Genomic DNA, 24,293 nt, shown 5'->3' on the forward strand with positions numbered 1-24,293 from the left:
TTAGAAAAATGTTTGAACTGTAACAATTACTGGCATAAAATCCATTTTGATGGTATTGTTGTCTTTTTAATCTCATAAAAAAAATTTGTGCTGCGATTTTTTTAAATATCAAAATTACTAGTAGAGGCCAGAAGAAACATATTCCAGTTCATATAAAAGGACGCATAGAGAAAAAAATCTGAAAAGAATCTCAAGTAGTGTTGTGATAGAATAATACAAAGGTTGACTGCAATAAATAGTTTATTTTGCCCAGAAAAATAGACAAAAATACATGTACAGTATATTACAGAATACATATACGCACATTCTTCCTCTGTGATATAACCACATTTATTCACTGACACTTACATTCAACCTTAATTTCATCAGAAAATATCAGACACTGAAAACAGCTGACACATTTTATACTCAAAATATTTGAGTTTCTGAAGCACACAGACCTCACTGAAAAAATGCACATTCATATTGAATGATTAAGCCCAATGTAAACGCAGACATGAGGGGCAACAACGCTGACTGATGAATCTTCTTAAAAGGACCCTTTACTTATAATACACTGAGCTTTATACTGCACTTCATGAAGCAACTAAAATGCACAAACAGCCACTAAACCATGACTGTGACCAGTGTACATGATGCCACACTGGGAGACTAAATAAAGTCCTTTGAACTCTTTTTATTAAAGCACTTCATTGCAGTTAAGTGTGATGTGTTCAAGGTGTTATTTCAACCTACAATCATTTATAAAAGAGTCGGTGAGATGCAGTTGGACAGCAGCAAGTTCCAGCAAATGACAGGTTGATCATCAACCCATCAGTGAAACATTCCGAGGTTAACTGTGCTTGGATTGTGGAAAGTCTGAGTATAAACCTTCAATAAATTAGGAATCACAAGTGGGTTTGTAAAGGATTGGCAGTGAAATCATGAATGGTTTGGTGTTTAGAAAGAACGAGAAAGTCATGTCAAGATGGGGGACATCACTGAGGCATCCTCATAACCAGAGAAAAAGACGTGATTCCACATTGTACCACTAGGTGGAAGTGTTCTCTTTATTATTTCAGGGTGGATTAATACTTTCAGTTTGAAACTGAGGCAGATAAAGTGGAATACTGTGAGATGTAGTATTAGAATCAATGCTTGTGTAATTGTTGCCCTCCGATTGGCGCTTAGTATCCGCCTTCATAACAATTTCCCCTTTGCAAAGCTGGAATTCTTCATTCTCATCCCGTTCGTCCTGTGCTTCCTCGCTCTCTGATTCTTCATCCTTCTCCTCTTCCTTTTCATTCACCGCCAGGTAGTAGAGATCTTTTCCCCCACCTGTGCTTTCCGAAGCTTCATACTCTGAGGTTTCTGAGAGCTCTTCCACAGAATTGTATAAGCTGGAATGGCGAGGATTGCCGCTGTCCGAGCAAACGTGGTTCTCCAGGTCCCAGAGTCCTCCGGGAAAGGAACCGGAAATGTCCGAGTTGTTGGCAGAGAAGTTGCCTTCGTCTCTGGAACTGCTCAGACTCTCCTGCTGCTTTCGAAGGAGGCCCGGCCGATCAGAGAGAAGAATGGTGGAGTACATCACTGAGGATTGACCTGATGTTTCTGGTGTAGCGGAAGCCGACGCCTCCAGAGATAAAGGTTCTGAAGAGTCTCCCAGAAGAGGAGAGCTGGTTGATGTTCGTTTGGTGTTGTCTTTTCCACATTCAAGGGTTTGAGGTTTATCAATGATCTCCACTTCACAGATCCTCTCAGAGACCAGCAGCAGAGGACAGGCAGTGAGACCTTCTGGGTGAAGGAACAGGTTTTCCATGGTTTCAATCTGCAGGGAGATGAAGGACAGACGTGTTAGAATCTAATCATCAGTTAGCTTTAATGATTTTCGCAGAAAGTCAATTAAATCAAACGTTGCCTGAACGTTGTACAAAACATTGACTTAACGTATTAATTAACGAGGTTAATTTTCATGATTCAGTGCTCCAATGACAAACAGTGCAGTACTATATAGTGTCCAAAAGTGATGTCCATCTTTGGACAATTGGCACGTTTGCTCTTTAAGTCAAATATTTGTTCGAAGATGCATTAAAAATGTTTTATGCATGTTGCACTGGTGTGTTTGGAGTGTATAGTAAACTAAAGCTCAGGTTTGAGAAGAATGTAAAGACGCTTGACAATGCGAATGACTAAAACGTTACCACAAGAGAGGATCAACAAATATTAAAAACAAATAAATTGTAGTCGATGTATGCTTTCTTTCTTTCTTTCTTTCTTTCTTTCTTTCTTTCTTTCTTTCTTTCTTTCTTTCTTTCTTTCTTTCTTTCTTTCTTTCTTTCTTTCTTTTACATATTGTTTTTCTAACAAATATGTTTAAGTATAAGGCATAATCCCCAATACGCTGTGGTCTGCTTTTATGCAAAATCATTTTGTCCAATAAATACCTTAAAAGTTTAGTGTTTCATTCATTTTGTGCCATTCTTTTGTCAAAAACTCTGTCACCTGATGGACACAAACCAAATCATGCAGGTGCCTGAAAGCCACTCATTCATATAATACATTCATGAAACTAAACAAATAAAGACAACCCCGGCCCTGTGGCAGACTTCATTCTTTACCAAGAAAAACATCATTTGTGTTGAACACTGAACACAGATAATCTTGCAGAAGCAGATTTTATCTGATTTATATACTGACCTGCCTAAAATCCATTCCTTTTGCCCATGAGCAGTTGTAGGGGTTTGGGATGTTCTTCCACATTAGTTTCTTCATCCTGTAAATTACATAAATTATGAGATTATTAACTTTTGGAAATGTACTTTCTTAATAACACAAAACATATTTTGAACATTATTATAGTACATGTACTGTAACTACAAATCAGCATGTTGTCCATTGAGTATGTTGTTTGTTTACAAAGTCTAGAGTAACTCACAATATCATTAGACACATTACATATTTGAGGATTTAAGTACTGGACATTGGACTTGTCTAATCATAAAGCATTGGCATAATAGCTCGTATTCCACCATCATGGCTGAGAGCTTCGTGTATTCGACCAGCCTTTTGTTAGCCTAAGAGATTGACATAACAAGTTCAAACTAGATTTAAGCAGAATAGGTGACTGGTGAATTTCTGATTTTGAAAGCAAAGCGAACAAAAGAGCTGCAAAAAATACAAATGCACAGCAGCCACTCCTTAGATGCGTCACATAGCTAAAGTATTATCAGCTATTCAATCGGTACATTAGTTATTACAGGAACATCTTGTGAAATATCCGCCCTTAAGCAAACTTCCTACCTGAGAATTATTGAGAATTACTGCACTTGTGATTTGTGTACAATGTATTACATTCCTTTGCACAATATAAACTCCACTCTTTTTTAATACCAGTGACTACCTTTTCAAAATCAGTACATATTGTAGATTTCAACTAAACGTCTCTGTTTGGAAACACTTATTTGTTCTTTATATATTTTTTACCTTATAGAATAAAAGCCATTAAAACTGTACAGTAGCACAATTTTAACTGTGGGAATTATGTTGCAAATAAATGCATCTAAAATAAATCAAAACTATGTTATATTTTCACATCCTCTAAATTTGCCAACTTTTGACTAGAATTTGCAGAATGGTTCTTGTGGCATTTTTTCATTCAGCTTCTTGAGGTCTCTACCTGGAAAGGTTTTTAATAGTATTGAAGGAGTTTCCATCTATTCAGGGCTCTTATTGGCTGCCTTTTCGTCATTTTTTGGTCCAAGTCATCTATTTCAAATATATATATTTTTAAATAATGTTTTGTTTTCTAATGAAAGAAAAGCGTATACTGTCACATTTATATTTTTGTCAACTAAAGTAATTTCAGACATTTGAGCATACACCATGAGATATATTTTTTTTCTCTTAAGATTATTAGAAACATTTCAGTCAAGCATTTCCAAACTTTTGACTGGTAGTGTACTTTGCGATTCACTGCAGAGCCACTAAAATTCTCATTATTGATGTACAAAATCATAATCATTCAACTTTACTAAATACATTTGAATGTCAGAAGAGCACTGAAGAATTTAGCATATTAACTTAATGTTGTATTTTTATATGTTTTTTTCCACAAAAATGAGATGCCTCACGAGGTCTATTGGATTTTTGCCTATTCCTGAACTTTCTTTCAGAGACGAGGCTACAATCCAAACTACAACTATTACATCCGTTTTCATTGCATTGTCATGTTAATGTTGTAGGTCTTACTGGTTTTGTGACATCATAAGTGTGATGAAGAGCACTATTGAGAGGAACATGATGATCATAAGGAGCATGTAGGCAGCAGGGTCTCCTCTGGTGGCTGAATGACAAAACAAAACACAAAATTGTTAAACTTCCATAATAATGATGATGCTTTTCATTGCGTAGGTAATTCATTTACATTTGATTTAAATCAATAAATATACAGTATTACTGTTTTATATTACACTATTAAAATACATAGTTCATTCCAAATGAAATGTAATTTAAGTATATAATGGCACATTCTAGCATTTTAAGAGATCCGTGTGAGTCGTACTAAATAACATCATGTTCTCGGGTTGTAACACCTTGTGTAAACAATAAAGATGACTGCAAACGTCTCTCTGCCCACCTGTGCATTGTACCGACTCCCCCTCACCATCCACAAACACCGGACACAAGGTGAACTTTTCAGAACCGTAAAACCGTCCTGAAAGATGATTAAAAACTGTCAGAGATCATTTAAAATGATCAGACGATAACTGTGTTTCATATTTTTGCATACAAGAAACCTACGGCAAAGACAGAGATCTCTTGCGTTGGGCTGAACTCTGACCCACTGTGTTCTCTCAGTTGAGGACCTGTTCTGTTCAGGGTCTTCGTTCAGGTCCAACCATTCGATGACAAATGACTGAGGCATGGGTTGATCAGATAACAGTGTCCAGGAGAGATGGACGCAGCTAGCATTAGCCGCCATGCTGAATGACCGTACAGAACGTCCTATGAAACAAAAATTACTCAGAATTAGCTCAGAAGAGAATGTCAGGGTGTTCTTTTATCTTTTATCTTTTGTTGTATATGTATTTATGTAAGAAATAATCCTTCTGTCTTGTAAAAGGCATATGCTATTCAGGGAATAAATAATCAGTTCTCTAGCAAAATAACACAAAGCCTCCATCAAAGCAATTAATGAGCAAAATAAGGTCTGGGAACATGAAAACAGAGGACGGCATCTACAGAGCAGACGCTGAAATATTTTACATGCATTAAATGAAATTGCTGAAAATGAGCCCAAAATGAGCAAATTTGGTAATCATTTATTCAACCATATGTCTCTCAAAATCTGTATATGACTCTTTCTTCTGTGGAACACAAAAGAAGATATTTTGAGAAATGTCTGTGTGGTTTTGTGTCCATACAATGGAAGTCAACGCGGGCCAGTGTTGTTCAGTTACTAACGTTCTTCAAAATATCTTCTTTTGTGTTCTGCTGAAGAAAGTCAGTCATACAGGTTTGGAATGACATGAGGGTGAGCAAATTATGAAATAATTTTCATGTTTGGTTGAACTATCCCTTTAAGACATGCATCTTCTAAGACTATTTATTATTAGGCATTTTTCTACGATAGAACACCTAATGTAACTAAAGTAATGTTGCATACAAATTATGTCTCAAAAATGAAAATCTTTTATTTTCCCACATGCACGGTGTAAGAAAATATATTTTTTGAACATTTATAAATCCTGCAATTGCCTCAGGCTAAATGCGAGGGAAATTCATGCGATGTTACAGGAAGTCTTGTCAGGCATGTCATCTCACGTTTGGGTTGATGCAACAGTGTGATGTTGCTATTCCACGTAGAGACGCCCAAAGAGTTGCGTGACATGACGGAAACCGTGTGCGTTTCCCGCCTCCACAGGAACGAGTAAAATGGAACCAGAGATGTTTCGTTTGACCACACGACCCCTCCTGCAGCGTGATGTACGATCACGAGGCCCTCCGCACAACTGTTTGGATCTCCTGCCTCGACCGGCTGCTAAACAAATGACAAGACCTTCATAAATCAAACTCAGCATAAATCAAACTAATTTGTGAGCACTGTTGGTGAGAAAACGTATTATCTGTTATGATGACCAACCAAGATCAATGTGACGTTTGACACATTCCTCACAGGATCCTCTTGAATGATTCGCCAGAAGTCGGGTCCCTTTTCTGGTGCTAAAATGAAACCACATAAAAGTCATGATGTTATTTTGCTCAACCCCTCTTCCGCTTAAAGGTCCAGTGTGTAATTTTTTGGAGGATCTATTGACAGAAATGCAATATAATATACATAACTATGTCTTCAGAGGAGTATAAAGACCTTACATAATGAAGCGTTATGTTTTTATTACTTTAGAATGAGCTATTTCCATCTACATACATTGCAGATCCCCTTGCAGGGAATTCGTCATGTTGTTTGTCCCTAAATGGACAAACTGTTACGTAAATACGTTATCTCATTCGGCAAAGAAGCGAAATCGTGATGGCATATTTGTCCTGTGAGAGCCACCGTAGTGCTTTGAAAGGGAGGGGTGAGAGGTGGAGTGAAACGTTGGTTGCAATTCGCAACCTCACCACTAGATGCCACTAAATCCCCACCTTGCTCCTTTAAGCATGTTAAAGTTACATCTTTGCAATTAAGAGACATACAGAATTTAGGATATGCTTCATTGTGTGACTGACAATTTTATTTTAGTTTTTGTCTTTTTTGCCCTTTTATTATGCAGAAAAAATACAGAAAAAAATGAAAATGTTTGGGACTATATACATATATATAATACAAGGGAAAATGGGTTTTAAAACAGCAAATTCCATTAATGAAATTATTTATATTTCTATGCCACTATTTCATCTAGGTGCACATCTTTTTTTCTATAATGATACAATTTGGACAGTGAGTGACAGATAAAGTGACAAGTTTACACAATGTTATATATCTACAGCTCATTATCTACAATGGCCAACAACTTCGACATTTCTTCAATCCTTCCTCAACCAAGGAAAAAGGTGTGGCCCTACCCTAAAACAACATACTTACTATAACAAACAAAAGAATGACTTTTATAACAGACTATATCCTGTAATACTGACGTCAAACCGCTCTCAACAGTTACTTCAGGGAAAAGTCTCAGCATGACTTCTGTACAAATGGACGCTCAGTGACAACTGTGCACCAATGTGAAGACATTTATCAGTTCACATAGACTTTGAGATGCTGTGTTGTGTGTTATGTGTTATGTGTGGTGCTCTTTGCATTCACCTTATATGTGACTTTCTATACTAATTTGGATAGTATTACATTTTCCACTAAAGCAAAAAACATTCCCACTAAGTACCAGAAACCAATTTATATTGATTACAATCACACAGACAAATTATACTACACTGATACAGTGAGAACTTATTCAGGCATTGCAGTAACTCATAATTGTGGTGTTATTTTGATCAACTTTCAATAAACTCAACATCCTATTAAACATTGCATTTCATTTAGTCTTATGACAATTGCTCTTACAAATTACAAGTTTACTTCTTGGGGAGAATATGCGAGTAATGTGTCAAAAGTTGTATACTCCTTTAAAAATTAAGCCAGATATGCATTTTTTTAATAACAGGAAATGTTTACCTGTAAAATCAAACATCTACATTCTGAGTAATTCTTTCAAAAATTATTTTTGCCCTTTTGTGGGCATGTATGCATGTGCACCTGCTTATGACTCGCACATACTGTACATATTTGTATTATGTGCGTCAAACATTGGCAAGTGTGAGGAAATCACAGGTGTTGTGTTTTGTTTTATGTAGTACAATGCTTTCTTTGAAAAACCGTGTTTGTTTTACGCTCATGTCACATTGAGAAATAAAAGATTGTGCCAAGATTTAGGTCCCACGCAAAGCCATGAAGCACAGCTGCATGTCATACAGGTAGACGTATCCTGACAAGGACGCCGTCTTTGCCTTACAACTAGTTAAAGCTTTAGTATTTGGACTTACACCACACTTGAAAATCTCTCAATTATGTGGCAATTGTTTTAAAGCAAGTTAAAAAAAAAAAAATCCAAAACGTGTATGTTGCGTGTATGTACATTTATAAACTACACCTAGGATTCTCTGCTATGGTGAACCTGAACACATATGTAAACTGTCAGTTGGTTAAATGTATTTAAGGTAGAAAACATGTAGAAAGTCAAGATATTTATGAGAAAAGATCCAGCATCATTTGTTTGCAGATGAATAAGGGAATGTTACGTTTACAATTTGGAGCCATTGTATTAAAGGTCAAGTGTTCGAATTGTAGCGGCATCTAGTGGTGAGGTTGCGAATTGCAACCAATGGCTCACTCCCCCTCCCTTTCGAAGCACTACGGTGGCTGACAGGATAAAGATGTTGTCAAATTTTCAATTCTTTGCTGAAGGAGATAATGCATTTATAAAACACATTCTGTAGAGCAGTTTGTCCGTTTAGGGTAACCGTAGAAACAAGGTGACCCGCGGTGTATGTAGATAGAAATAGCTCATTCTAAGGTAATAAAAACATAATGCTTCATTGTAAGGTCTTTATACACCTCTGAAGACGTCATGTATTTCTTGCATTTCTGTCAATAGATCCTCCAAAAAATGACACACTGGACCTTTAAGACTGTTGGAATGGTTTTAACTAGGCTGGTTTAGACTGGGTTTCAAAAGGTGTATACTTCTTTTCTTAAATAAAGAATAGTACTCTTACCTTTCCTATTGTAAACAACCGAAGACCGACTCTTGCTCCAGTTGCTCCAGAATCCAGATCCATTCAGTCTTTTACAGCGAACCTCTACCTTATACTGAACGCATGATTCCTCAAGAAAAATCTCTGCCTGCGGTTCCAAGAAAGGGCCAATAACCTGAAAGAACATGCATCTGTGAAAGCCACTGAAAGCAGACGAGTACCCAGCACACCCATCTTGCCTCTAAAGAGATAATTACTTTGAAATAGACATAGTAAAAAGTTGAGAGCCATATGAGTGCACACAGTAAGCGGAAGATTTAACTAGGGTCAATTTACCGTATTTCAATCAGGGACAGAACAGAACTATGCACGAAACATTTATACACAACATTTTATTTATTCGCCCTGGTATCATTGGCCACCTGAGACTCCAGCTTTCAAAATGTTCTTCCTACCTCCCAATGCATATTAGCCATCCCACGCAGTGCCGAGAAGCGCAGCTCGTACTGCATGTCGTATACGGGTAAAGGAGGCCGTCCCCACCTTACATTCAGTGTTTTATTGGGTAAAGTGATCGCTTCCAAGTCGGAGGGGGGAGATGGTTTTACTGAGTAAAAAATGGAGGAGATTGTTATTTACTGTAGCTCTTGTTACAAAACTCATATAAACAGTATAACAGCCATCTATTGGTCTTTCATTTATAATATTTTATGTAATCTAAAGTGATGGTTTACCCAAAGATAAAAATTTGGTCACACTTCAGTATAGGGGGCAATTCTCGCTATTAACAAACCATTAACTACGGCTTTTTCCCCAATAACCACTTAATTTGCTGCTTATTAATAGTTAGTAAGGTCGTTGTTAGGTTTAGGTATTGGGTAGGATTAGGGATGTAGAGTATGGTCATGTAGAATATGTGCTTTATAAGTACTAATAAACAGCCAATATGCCAATAATAGGCATGCTAATAACAACTAGTTAATAGTGAGAATCGCCCCCTATACTGAAGTGTTACCAAAAATTATTTTATTATTTATTCACCCATTTTGTTCCAAACAGACTTTCTTCTGCAAAACACAAAAGAAGATATTTTGAAGAATAACCAAACATCTTTGGACCCCATTGACTTCTATTGTACAGACACAAAACCACTGAGACATTTCTTAAAATATCTCCTTTTGTGTTCTACAGATGACAAACATCCTATACAGGTTTTGAATGACATGAGGATAAAAAAGGATGACCGAATTTTTATTTCTGGTGAACTATAACTTTAATCTATGTACATATGAATATACTGAAGCTCTTGGAACTCACCATAGTCAATGGGGGCAACATAGACAGGAAGTGACCTCACTTTGCCACGCCCTCCTTCCACCTCCAACCAGATTTTGTAGCAAGAGAAAAGGCTTAGGTTGCTTAAAGTGCACTCCCTGTGGTCTCCTGCTCCGTAAGGACATTCCTTAACCGAAGCTGAGAATTCTTCAGCATCTTCATTGTTGTCCATCTTTAGTACATCTTCACACATTGATTTATATTGTCTACAAAAATAAAACAGGAACATGACATTGCCATCTAAAAAATCGGACAAACTGTAATAATAAATGAATGCAGTATAGAAGTATGCATACCTGTACAGAAATCTGACCTCAGCCCAAGCACTCTTATTCCATTCACAGGTCATTGTGTCAACCTTTGAATTCTTGCTTTGGCAGGTAATATCTGCATTAAACATCCCTGAAAACAAACAGACACAAATACTCATTGTGAACGAAGTACACGTTGTTTTAGAATCTCAATAATGTTGTCTTAGCTTTTCAAACAACTGCTCGTTTTCCATAAAGCACGACTCACCTTCTGTGTACATTTTGGCATAGGCAATGGTGCACTTGAACCTCTCTCCCCACGGGTGGCAACACATCAAAGAGTCAAACCCTGGGCTGGTTGCCTGCAGCGTGACCGCGCTGACCCGCTCGTTGATGACCCTGTACTGGCTTTCCGGGATCTTCACCTGCCCGTTCAGCATCCACACGGCATTGCTGGCACTCCAGCTGCGGTTGTGAAACACGGCGTACAAGGTTACATCCGAGCCAGGTGTCGAGAAGACCTCAGCGGGGATGTAACTCACTTTGAGAAGAAGATGAAGCGAGAGAGAAATAAAGTGAAGGATTTGCAGTACACATACAAATGAATGCATCAGAATTCAGAACGGGCTCCATGCAAGTTGGTGAATTTTGTCAAACGTCTGTTTTTACCCTAAATTCAAAATACCATTAATAAGATTCAAAAACATGTACCATTACTGTTTTCGCGTCTTCATGATAAATAAACTTGTTATTTATGCACAACATGATTTTTATGCATGTTTTGGTTTTTTTTAGCAGGATTGTGCGATCCGTCCCACTTCAGTCTTGGTCCCTCATCAGAGGGAAAGCTGTTCGTGTTGTTTTGCCGGTGATCAATCTTAAGCCTCCTATTTAGTTGCCATGGTAACTTTTCCCGTGGATTTTCAAAATATGCTACAACCCAAATGGTATATCATCTTGAAAAGGTCACAAGCACGTGCAAAACAACAGGTGCCAATATTGCATTAACATAAGAGAATCCAGACAGAATCAAGCTAAAACATTAAGTCATATGCAGACATGTTCGGTGTAAAGTACATTAATAACTGGCTGCAATACCTCAATAACATTCAACATAATTGAAATTCCTTTCAGCTTCTTCAACATTGCTCATGGGCATTGCTGTTGTGTGGGCATTTTAAAGCAAGAGAAGACGATAGAATAAAGAAAGACCCACATTAACTGTCTTCAGCAAAGCTAATAAAGAAAACTAGTCTGCAGTAAGAATGTGTCTCTTTTTCCATAGAAGAATTCAATGCAGGGTGTACTGAAATTACTTCATTCAGGGGATCAAAACATGTAGAGATTCTTATCACGGAAGATGAGGTGAGGTGTGTAACATGAGGGTCTTTAAAGATGCTTAGATGCCTTTCTCTAACAACCCACAGTAATAATATAAATATTACCCAAAAATGAAAATTCTGTCATGAATTACTCACTCTCTAGTTGTTCCAAATCTCTATAAATGTCTTTGTTCTGATAAACACAGAGAGAGTTATTTGGAAGAATGCTTGTAACCCAAACAGTTTATGGCCACCATTGACTACCATAGTAGGAAAAATCACAATGATGGTCAAAAGTGCCCCAGAACTTTTTGCTTTCCTTCAAAACATCTCATTTTGTGTTCAACAGAACAAAAAAAGATCCCCCCCCTACTATGGTAGTTAATGATGCCCCAGAAATCTCAGTTGCTAACATTTCCCCAAATATCTTTGTTTGTGTTCATCAGAACAAAGAAATGTATACAGGTTTGGAACAACTTGAGGGCGAGTAATTAGTTTTTGGGTGAATTACCCCTTTAAAATGTGGAAAAAAAAGTAAAAAGAAAGAAAGAAAAATTGCCACAGGGTAAGAAAAAAATCACAAATGTGTCCTATGGTGTGACAACAAAAAATTTGAAAACAAATTGTTAATAATATATTATTTTGTATTATTATTATTATTATTATTATTATTATTATGCATTTCTTTCTGTATACGAACGTCAAGTGTCGCGAAATGGTTTATTATTCCACTGTCAGCAATGTGCAATGTGCAATGTGACCAGATTAAAAAAGGGAAAAGCTTAGGTTTTTTGGGAGGCAGTATGATTACTTTAGAATGTTTATTTAAATAGTGGTTGCAGTTTTGTCTAATTTTGAATGTTNCAATTCTTTGCTGAAGGAGATAATGCATTTATAAAACACATTCTGTAGAGCAGTTTGTCCGTTTAGGGTAACCGTAGAAACAAGGTGACCCGCGGTGTATGTAGATAGAAATAGCTCATTCTAAGGTAATAAAAACATAATGCTTCATTGTAAGGTCTTTATACACCTCTGAAGACGTCATGTATTTCTTGCATTTCTGTCAATAGATCCTCCAAAAAATGACACACTGGACCTTTAAGACTGTTGGAATGGTTTTAACTAGGCTGGTTTAGACTGGGTTTCAAAAGGTGTATACTTCTTTTCTTAAATAAAGAATAGTACTCTTACCTTTCCTATTGTAAACAACCGAAGACCGACTCTTGCTCCAGTTGCTCCAGAATCCAGATCCATTCAGTCTTTTACAGCGAACCTCTACCTTATACTGAACGCATGATTCCTCAAGAAAAATCTCTGCCTGCGGTTCCAAGAAAGGGCCAATAACCTGAAAGAACATGCATCTGTGAAAGCCACTGAAAGCAGACGAGTACCCAGCACACCCATCTTGCCTCTAAAGAGATAATTACTTTGAAATAGACATAGTAAAAAGTTGAGAGCCATATGAGTGCACACAGTAAGCGGAAGATTTAACTAGGGTCAATTTACCGTATTTCAATCAGGGACAGAACAGAACTATGCACGAAACATTTATACACAACATTTTATTTATTCGCCCTGGTATCATTGGCCACCTGAGACTCCAGCTTTCAAAATGTTCTTCCTACCTCCCAATGCATATTAGCCATCCCACGCAGTGCCGAGAAGCGCAGCTCGTACTGCATGTCGTATACGGGTAAAGGAGGCCGTCCCCACCTTACATTCAGTGTTTTATTGGGTAAAGTGATCGCTTCCAAGTCGGAGGGGGGAGATGGTTTTACTGAGTAAAAAATGGAGGAGATTGTTATTTACTGTAGCTCTTGTTACAAAACTCATATAAACAGTATAACAGCCATCTATTGGTCTTTCATTTATAATATTTTATGTAATCTAAAGTGATGGTTTACCCAAAGATAAAAATTTGGTCACACTTCAGTATAGGGGGCAATTCTCGCTATTAACAAACCATTAACTACGGCTTTTTCCCCAATAACCACTTAATTTGCTGCTTATTAATAGTTAGTAAGGTCGTTGTTAGGTTTAGGTATTGGGTAGGATTAGGGATGTAGAGTATGGTCATGTAGAATATGTGCTTTATAAGTACTAATAAACAGCCAATATGCCAATAATAGGCATGCTAATAACAACTAGTTAATAGTGAGAATCGCCCCCTATACTGAAGTGTTACCAAAAATTATTTTATTATTTATTCACCCATTTTGTTCCAAACAGACTTTCTTCTGCAAAACACAAAAGAAGATATTTTGAAGAATAACCAAACATCTTTGGACCCCATTGACTTCTATTGTACAGACACAAAACCACTGAGACATTTCTTAAAATATCTCCTTTTGTGTTCTACAGATGACAAACATCCTATACAGGTTTTGAATGACATGAGGATAAAAAAGGATGACCGAATTTTTATTTCTGGTGAACTATAACTTTAATCTATGTACATATGAATATACTGAAGCTCTTGGAACTCACCATAGTCAATGGGGGCAACATAGACAGGAAGTGACCTCACTTTGCCACGCCCTCCTTCCACCTCCAACCAGATTTTGTAGCAAGAGAAAAGGCTTAGGTTGCTTAAAGTGCACTCCCTGTGGTCTCCTGCTCCGTAAGGACATTCCTTAACCGAAGCTGAGAATTCTTCAGCATCTTCATTGTTGTCCATCTTTAGTACATCTTCACACATTGATTTATATTGTCTACAAAAATAAAACAGGAACATGACATTGCCATCTAAAAAATCGGACAAACTGTAATAATAAATGAATGCAGTATAGAAGTATGCATACCTGTACAGAAATCTGACCTCAGCCCAAGCACTCTTATTCCATTCACAGGTCATTGTGTCAACCTTTGAATTCTTGCTTTGGCAGGTAATATCTGCATTAAACATCCCTGAAAACAAACAGACACAAATACTCATTGTGAACGAAGTACACGTTGTTTTAGAATCTCAATAATGTTGTCTTTGCTTTTCAAACAACTGCTTGTTTTCCATAAAGCACGACTCACCTTCTGTGTACATTTTGGCATAGGCAATGGTGCACTTGAACCTCTCTCCCCACGGGTGGCAACACATCAAAGAGTCAAACCCTGGGCTGGTTGCCTGCAGCGTGACCGCGCTGACCCGCTCGTTGATGACCCTGTACTGGCTTTCCGGGATCTTCACCTGCCCGTTCAGCATCCACACGGCATTGCTGGCACTCCAGCTGCGGTTGTGAAACACGGCGTACAAGGTTACATCCGAGCCAGGTGTCGAGAAGACCTCAGCGGGGATGTAACTCACTTTGAGAAGAAGATGAAGCGAGAGAGAAATAAAGTGAAGGATTTGCAGTACACATACAAATGAATGCATCAGAATTCAGAACGGGCTCCATGCAAGTTGGTGAATTTTGTCAAACGTCTGTTTTTACCCTAAATTCAAAATACCATTAATAAGATTCAAAAACATGTACCATTACTGTTTTCGCGTCTTCATGATAAATAAACTTGTTATTTATGCACAACATGATTTTTATGCATGTTTTGGTTTTTTTTAGCAGGATTGTGCGATCCGTCCCACTTCAGTCTTGGTCCCTCATCAGAGGGAAAGCTGTTCGTGTTGTTTTGCCGGTGATCAATCTTAAGCCTCCTATTTAGTTGCCATGGTAACTTTTCCCGTGGATTTTCAAAATATGCTACAACCCAAATGGTATATCATCTTGAAAAGGTCACAAGCACGTGCAAAACAACAGGTGCCAATATTGCATTAACATAAGAGAATCCAGACAGAATCAAGCTAAAACATTAAGTCATATGCAGACATGTTCGGTGTAAAGTACATTAATAACTGGCTGCAATACCTCAATAACATTCAACATAATTGAAATTCCTTTCAGCTTCTTCAACATTGCTCATGGGCATTGCTGTTGTGTGGGCATTTTAAAGCAAGAGAAGACGATAGAATAAAGAAAGACCCACATTAACTGTCTTCAGCAAAGCTAATAAAGAAAACTAGTCTGCAGTAAGAATGTGTCTCTTTTTCCATAGAAGAATTCAATGCAGGGTGTACTGAAATTACTTCATTCAGGGGATCAAAACATGTAGAGATTCTTATCACGGAAGATGAGGTGAGGTGTGTAACATGAGGGTCTTTAAAGATGCTTAGATGCCTTTCTCTAACAACCCACAGTAATAATATAAATATTACCCAAAAATGAAAATTCTGTCATGAATTACTCACTCTCTAGTTGTTCCAAATCTCTATAAATGTCTTTGTTCTGATAAACACAGAGAGAGTTATTTGGAAGAATGCTTGTAACCCAAACAGTTTATGGCCACCATTGACTACCATAGTAGGAAAAATCACAATGATGGTCAAAAGTGCCCCAGAACTTTTTGCTTTCCTTCAAAACATCTCATTTTGTGTTCAACAGAACAAAAAAAGATCCCCCCCCTACTATGGTAGTTAATGATGCCCCAGAAATCTCAGTTGCTAACATTTCCCCAAATATCTTTGTTTGTGTTCATCAGAACAAAGAAATGTATACAGGTTTGGAACAACTTGAGGGCGAGTAATTAGTTTTTGGGTGAATTACCCCTTTAAAATGTGAAAAAAAAGTAAAAAGAAAGAAAGAAAAATTGCCACAGGGTAAGAAAAAAATCACAAATGTGTCCTATGGTGTGACAACAAAAAATTTGAAAACAAATTGTTAATAATATATATATATATATATATATAATAAACGTCATACCACTACTAAAAGATATCCTCGCTCATTCAGTATACCTTCTTTCTTTTTTTCCTACCCCAACATTATAACCACCAGCTATTTCGATAATCAATATAAAATACATCAGAAATCTTTATCTTACATTATCTCCATTTTTCATTTTTGCTGTCACACCATAGGACAGTTAGCCATATACGATTATTTTCTTTTGGGAAAAACTAAGTGTCCCTTTATTCAGGAAAATGTGCACAAATAATGCTCAAAATCCTCCAGTGTACACCGGGATCAAGTGTATACTACTAAATATGCAAAAACATTCTATGATGGCAAACGGTTTTTAGGCAGCAGTATATGTGGTATACTAAATGCTTTAGTAAAACATCAAAAACTGACTTTTTAGCATTCCAATTAATTCTAAAAAGTTCAAAGGATCATGAATTATGGATGCATCTTTAAGAGAACATTTCAAATGATTTTTTGAAAGCATAGCAACAAGCCATAGTGCCGTCCATTTACAGAACAGATTTGAATGTTAGACATTAATTATTTTCTGTTCAAGTGGATCTTCCTAAAATAGCCCAGCAAACGAAATATAAAATATGGGCGCTCATTTGCATGGGGTTTTAATGTACACTAAAAGCCACAAGTGTATTCTCAATGATGTTAGGGTAAATGTGTTGACCTGTACCTTCTATTGTTGACAACAGGAGGTTGTAAATCATGATCAGGCTGAAACATTTTAAGTACCCTTTCCTAAATGTCAAAATTTGCATATTTACTCATTTTGCAACCTTCATCTCTTAATCAAAATGGGAAGAAGTCATGTAGATTACAGAGTGTTAATGTATTGTTTATAGCTCAGACACATGCAGCATAAGTGGAAGCGGTATTTAAGTTCAATTCTTCTGTACTACAGAATCCTTACCATCAAGTGTGAAATAGAAAGGTTGACTCCATTCACTCCAGTAGTTAAAGCTGTTTTGGCAACGCACTTGAACCGTGTATCTGATTCCAGAATTTAGCTCATTCAAATGCACCCATGAACGACCTTTGATCTTCACCACCTAAAAGAGCAACAGTTCATACAGAAAGACTAACTAAACACAGATACTAGAAAAAAGGGAGAACTATACTTTTATTTATTTATTTATAGAGTGTATACTAAAGATACATTTCATTAAAAAGTGAGCATGTAAGAATTTGGGGGAATGGTGTAAAATATTGCAATGATGGAGTTATTGTCAGGATCGGGGAAAGAACCCAAGCGCAGGCAGCGATGCAAAAAAACACTTTACTTTAATAACAATAAATCAAAACACCCACAATGGGGAAAACTATAACAAAACACGAACTAGAAACAAACACTTCCCATGAGGGGGACAAAATAAGAAAACAAGAAAACTAGATTTACACTAAAATGACAGGGACAAGACGGTATGAAACACGACAAGGTAATCCAAATAAACAAGGTGGGGTAACAAGTAAACATCCAAGGCAAGAGACAAGGTGACATAGCAAACATAGCAAAGAAGCAAAATGAACGAGCACAGGACAGCAGACACAAGGGCTTTAAATATAGGGGAACTAACAAAGGATAATTAACAAGGGACAGGTGTCGGGAATGAAACACTAATGGAAAGCTAAAGGAGGAAAGGAGAGGGGCAGGACCGAAGACGAGATTGGAGAGAGCGCATGCTATGTCAGAATCAACAATAACATGCCTCTCTCCACACAAAACATAAGGCTCTGCCATGATTCTGCCACAAGACCTAGAAAGACATGACATGATGAGGCAGAATCATGACAGTTACAATAGACTGTTTTGGATTATGCATTTACCGCAAAAATGTAAACAATTTACAATTAACCAGATCCTAAAAATCCTGATATCACCCAGAAGAGGTTAATAATACAGTAAATTACACACATGCTATGAGATCAAACAAGTGAGGCTGACCTCGCATTGATGACGTGATGAGTTGGTTGAGTATCGGACCTCACAGCTGTCAGGTTGTGTGTAGCTCCATCTAAATATCACCTCACCCTCAGTGGTCACATTGTAATGCAGATTGACAGGTGGCTCTGGTGTTCCTGTGAAAGAGAGCAAATCACAAAATATGAATCCATTTGCAAACCATCGGCTGTCTTAAACCAGCCATATGCCACAGGAATGATGATTTAAAAAAATAAAGTCCAAATACAAATATTTTATTTACAGTACATAACATCTTATGTTATATTAGAAGTTATTACTGTCCTTATTCTCATGGTTTAAATAAGCTTAATATAAAAGGTCAGGGGAAAAGTGACTGTTCACTTTAGTCAGTACAGTATATCGATATAAGGTCGTATTAAATCCATTATTCCAAAATAGCTGTTTTACAAATGAAAGGAAAAAAATGATTGACAGTCATCAGTGACATACCTGTGGCACTTGCATACCAGGATAAAACCATTTTATAATACGCATTAATTATCTATTATCTACATTTAAGGTATTACTTCCAAACATATTATTCATTATTATTCATTATTATTGTAGTACAAAATGCCCTGAATAGCTATTGCATCATATAAATGCAACGTGATTTTTTTTATAATTTCATTCTATTAATACCAATCATAAAAAATAAAAAAATATTCAGTGGTTAGAGCATGGCGTTAGCGACGCCAAGGTCATGGGTACGATCCCAGGGATTGCACATACTTAGAAACAAATGTGTAGTATAATGCAATGTAAGTCGCTTTGGATAAAAGCGTCTGCCAAATGCATACAGTAGATGTAAATGTAAAAGCAGTCTATATTTAAAGGCATTATCCCTCAAACCATTATCTCAGTGACTCTAACACACTAACAGCTCTGAGTAAATTGCCCCCGTCTCTGCAATTAATACAAACAGCCTTAGCTTTCATTCATTTAATGATCAACTCATTTTCTTCCTTTCCAGCAAGCTCTCAATGTATTCAACAAAGAAGAAGAAACCAGTGTCAGGACAGCTAGTTCACTTTTAAATAAACTTACATTTCATTGGTTAAAATCTCCCATCATGCTGTTTTAACCATACCACGGTGAAATTTAATTTCACTGCCTTGAAGACCACTTGAGAGAGATGTGTTTCCGTCAGGGCCAGATTTGCGACAAAACAAACATACTTCTATAAAGCTCATGCTTTTAACACTACAAATGTTCATTCATTCATACAGACAAAAATACATATTGGCAGTATTTATGTTGACATGCGAAGATTTGAGTTTGGGACCCTGTTGAAAATTCATTTGTAAAACTGTACAAAATCTAACCAACCAATAAAATGATATTATTAACTTTTTGCCTTTATTTCTGTCATCCAGAACTCACAATGTACGCATTAGGTTTTTCTTATTTGTGGTACACAGCATAAGATAAAATGTCAGCACTCAACAGTCTGTAGAACATTTTGTCAAAAGGGAAAAGAGCTGTATTCTATCTTTATAGCTTTAAAGTAAACATGCACAGGAATGATAGCTCTTCCAGTACATGGTGGTAATGAAAAGACTGCTTTTATTTTGATAAAAGCTGATTCAAACGAATTCAGCATTCCCAGAACTGGGCTCTAATTCACTTCCTCTTCAGTGACTAGAAGCTATGTAACAAATCACTCTCATTTTACAGAGAATATAAGAGATTAGAGCGATAGATGACAGACAGATCAAAAACATCGAAAAATAAATTCTTACTTAGATCATATGTGTTGATCTGCATCTTTGGTGACATTGCAGTAGTGCCATTCACATATAAACTGATGGACAGTGACACAATTGCATCATTGCCATGAAGAGAAATGGAGCATGTGGCAGTATCTTCCCCAGCACATTGAGTAGTATGGTTTGTTTCATTAGAGAGCAAACCCATCTCTAACCTACAAGTAAGAAAACGTAGGTTAACAAGGGATGTGATCTTTGTTAGTATGCAGACCATTACTGCGATTCATAAGTACCATGTACACTATTTAAAATCCATAAGAATACATCAAAAATCTCAGTATGCTCTAAATGATGCTGTGCTGGTTTAAATGATCCATGAGTTGAAGCAACACAGTAATATTTGAGTGTACTTAATTGAATTAAACAGTAAAAAAATAATGGGAAAAGGGTAACAACTTAAAATAGAGTTATTTATAACATAAGACCCATTCTTAAAGGGATAGTTCACAAAAACAAATCTTTCATCAAAACTTTCTTCCTTCTGCAGAACACAAAAGAAGATATTTTGAAGAATGTTGGTGACCATTGTCTTCCATTGTATGGAAACACATCTCGTCAGCACCTGACCGATCAGTTCTGACTCTTTTCTACTCTTTCTATACACAATTTAAATAAATAAATAAACTTAGCACTGTATCCTGTGGTAGGCTATACGAGACCAGTTTTATTGCACTTATGCTTTTTGTTGTCCTTATGTTGTTCCAATTACCTAATTTGTAAGTCGCTTTGGATAAAAGGGTCTGCTAAATGACTAAATGTAAATGTAAAATGGACACAAAACCACTGAGACATTTCTCAAAATATCTTCTTTTGTGTTCCACAGAAAAAAAAGAGTCATATAAAGATTACACATTAGGATTAAAAAATATCTGACATCATTTTTTTTCTCTAATTTGAGAGTTCATCAAAAAATGTAAATTCTTTCATATTTGATTTACTGTATATTCACAGATTCTATATTCATATATATGCTGTATGACACAACTTGTTATATTGAGCAGAATATTAGGGACTGGCATCCTCTAGTCACCATTCATTACCATTGTATGGAAAAGCACAGAATATAAAACCAGCTCTGTTAGTCTCTACTCGTCTGCCTTCAGTCAAGCACACAAGAAAGTAGAAGTCAAGAAATAAATGGTGATCTATTTCTTTAATTTTCCTAAATTTAAACACAAATGGGACCAGCAATACACCAGCTACCATTTAATCTGGAGAGGTGAAAAGAAAGAGAAGACTCACACTAATTGTTGTGGGCTAACGGCTGGCAGTGCTGCTCCGTGACTCTTTGCATTACAAATCAAATTTGCCCGTTCGCCTTCAAACAAGCACGAGATGTCGAAACATTTTCCTAAAAAGACATTTAATTCTCTTGTTAGTCTCTTTATTCACTTTAGCAATTACAAGCCATTCATGATCAAATTACTCCTGTCAAAACACAGCCTGATTAAATGATGTCCAAATAGTATAAAAGATATAAACGCCATCCACTGAATAAAGCAAAACACATAAAACACAAACATTCAGTCTGTTTTAGATCAAAGATTTAAGCACGCAATACCATAACATTCCAGTCAAATAACCTAGGGAATAGCCTACTTTCATCTCTGATCTTTGAGAGCTTTATAAATGCTTTATCATGTTATGACTAAGAAAAATAAGCATGTATCTCTGAGAATTTGTATCGATTTCTTTTCTCACCTTAATACGATCGCAAACCAAACACATTTTTAATTTAATGCAATAAATTTCATCTGTTGAGCTCAATTACTGATCTGCAGCTTACAACAGAGAGGGCAAAGTAATGAGAAATGATTAACTTGCGAAATTCTTTTACTCGTCCAAACACGTGAATCCTTTCCTACAATCGCCCTGAAGCCTTTTAAATTTTGCCGGTCTCTTCTGGTTCACATTAGGTTTGTCTGTCCAATTAACTAGATCATCTCTACTATGCACATACAGACAAAACAACCTTGAGTTACATGAATTTCCATTTGTTTTAAGGACTTCAATGAATAGCAAATATGAAATATTCATAAATATGAAACAAGGCAATGGTAAAACACAATTTGCCTTTCAAACTAAGCTATACTGATAGAATGCAATACTGTACATTCTTGTGTTCTTGAAGCTTGAAGTTGTGCACTGCACTAGCGACAGCGAGCTCACGAGTTCAGTAGCAACCCAGTATCACGCAGAAGCGTGTAACAGCCTCCTCTAGGCGTGAACATGACACGCATGTATGAAGGTGGAGTAACGTTAGCAGAACGGGGCCATTTTCCTAATGTTTTTATGATTCATGTTTTTTGTACATTTATTACTTTGTGCGCACACTTTAGACGCATTTTAGCACGTAACCCGACCCACCCCTACACCTAAACCTAACAGGTTGTATATTATATAATATAAAACACAACAATAACAGGCAGATACAGTTACAGAAGCTATAAAAGACTTATAATGCAAGGTGACCTGTTCGTAATGTTTTTATACTGTTTTTGGTGTGTGTTTTAATAAATGCCCGTGGCTGACTTCTATTTACTTGTTGCGTGTTTAATAATCGTTGGAAGGTGGGTATGAGTGTGTTTAAGTCCCCGTGAACCGGAAGTTGCGATCGTTTTTACTTCCATATTCTGACACATCTCCGGGTGAAAAGGAATTTCAAAGGAAAAAATTAGTGGGTGTGGCTTGCGTTTTTCACTGCGAATTGATTGAATGTGTAAAAACAGCTGTTGCATTGATTTTGAAATGAAACTGGCAGCAGACTGACAGTTGAAGGGGAGGAGTTAACGGATGCTCCGGCCAATCCGTCTAACTTCAATTCCATTTCAGATGGATAGTCATTTCAGGGCGGAAGTGCATTTTCAGATTTTAATTTAAGATTATGAGGGTACATGAATTTTAAAAAGAAAATGACCCACATTGATAAGTTTTTTACTATAAATGCTGAAATATTTCATGAAAAAATTAAGAAATGTCATTTTTAATTTCGCTGGGACTTTAAGTGCTATTATTTTATATATAAGTACAAAAAATACGTATTTATACAATCGTTTCAGTTTACAAGTGCAAAGAACTAAGCGTGTCATGTTCATGCCTAAAGGAGACAAAGCGTGACATTGACATGCATTTTCGAGTGGACCAGCGCGTCTACTACATGCTTTGGCGTGATACCGGGTTGTCAGTAGAAGTACAGTAGTGATAAATGTATCTTATAAATCAGGGGTCAGCAATAGGCGGCCCGCCAGAAATAATATCTGGCCCACGCTAGCAGCATTATTTTGATTATTTTGCCCGCAGCTGGTTCTGAAATAGATCTGTCACAACACGTCTTTAGTGAATTTGCCTTCAAATTAAAAGTATGAGAGCTTTTTGCAGCAATGTTTTATTTTGAAATGAATTGAGAGCTTTTAATTTGAAAAGTTCTGAAAGATATTCTAAGGAGTCTGTCGATCGCTAGACACACTTCTAAAATAGCCGTCATGAAATATGGGGTATGAAAAAACTAACAGTGAAGCATTGAAACGTTTGCTTATAACGCGGGGCCTCACGCCAAAGCATGTGAGCGAGGCAGAGCGAGAGCATAGCGCTAATATTTCTGCTAATATTTTCTAATATTTGTAACATAATTGTTACAAACTGCACCTTTAAACTGAGACGTTTATTCAAGAAGTTTATTATAAACTAAAAACAATTAGGCTTACTAGACACATTTTATGTCAGAGCGGGATCTGGTTTACCGGTGAGCATAATGTGAGCGGAGCGTTTGCTTGGTCCGTGAGCGACTCAGCGAAGCGCACAGTCATTGAGCGAAATATTGAGTGGAGCGACACACGTACGCTCCGCTTCGCTCACATGCTCTGCTCAGCACCAACACGTGAACAATAACAAAGCTAATAACTAATACTATATTCTTTGCAAACAGCGACAACTTCGTTGCAGATAAGACACACCGGCTTTGCATTCACAAAACTAGGTAGGATGAATGCATAGTTGTCTTTCCATTCCTCTTTGTATGACCTATTTTCAGTGTCAACTTTCCTCTTTAGACTTTGATAGTGCCATTTTCTCTCACCATCTTGCTAGCTTAAATGTTAACATCACTCTGCACACGACGTAATAGCGTACCAATTCACATCAAAATGTTCCAAAAACACACATTTCACATGTGATCACATGTGTTTTTT

At 36.8% G+C, this 24,293-nt stretch overlaps 1 protein-coding gene across 1 annotated transcript in view; it reads right to left on the bottom strand.

The window, feature by feature from the left end:
- Window positions 1–222: 222 nt before the first annotated feature.
- lepr (leptin receptor) overlaps window positions 223–24,293 on the bottom strand; it is a 30,048-nt gene continuing 5,977 nt past the window's right edge. The window contains exons 5-20 of the mRNA XM_057337615.1: window positions 21,349–21,457; window positions 20,080–20,261; window positions 18,320–18,453; window positions 17,288–17,426; window positions 14,663–14,935; window positions 14,440–14,545; window positions 14,126–14,349; window positions 13,264–13,415; window positions 12,830–12,983; window positions 6,122–6,201; window positions 5,803–6,019; window positions 4,780–4,983; window positions 4,616–4,693; window positions 4,228–4,321; window positions 2,677–2,752; window positions 223–1,807 (exon numbers count right to left, since the gene is read on the bottom strand). Coding sequence (XP_057193598.1) covers window positions 1,058–1,807; window positions 2,677–2,752; window positions 4,228–4,321; window positions 4,616–4,693; window positions 4,780–4,983; window positions 5,803–6,019; window positions 6,122–6,201; window positions 12,830–12,983; window positions 13,264–13,415; window positions 14,126–14,349; window positions 14,440–14,545; window positions 14,663–14,935; window positions 17,288–17,426; window positions 18,320–18,453; window positions 20,080–20,261; window positions 21,349–21,457 — 2,972 coding nt within the window. The 3' untranslated portion in view covers window positions 223–1,057. The remainder of the gene's footprint in view (window positions 1,808–2,676; window positions 2,753–4,227; window positions 4,322–4,615; window positions 4,694–4,779; window positions 4,984–5,802; window positions 6,020–6,121; window positions 6,202–12,829; window positions 12,984–13,263; window positions 13,416–14,125; window positions 14,350–14,439; window positions 14,546–14,662; window positions 14,936–17,287; window positions 17,427–18,319; window positions 18,454–20,079; window positions 20,262–21,348; window positions 21,458–24,293) is intronic.

The sequence above is a fragment of the Triplophysa rosa genome, linkage group LG7 (genome assembly GCF_024868665.1).
Source record: "Triplophysa rosa linkage group LG7, Trosa_1v2, whole genome shotgun sequence".
NCBI lineage: Eukaryota > Metazoa > Chordata > Actinopteri > Cypriniformes > Nemacheilidae > Triplophysa > Triplophysa rosa.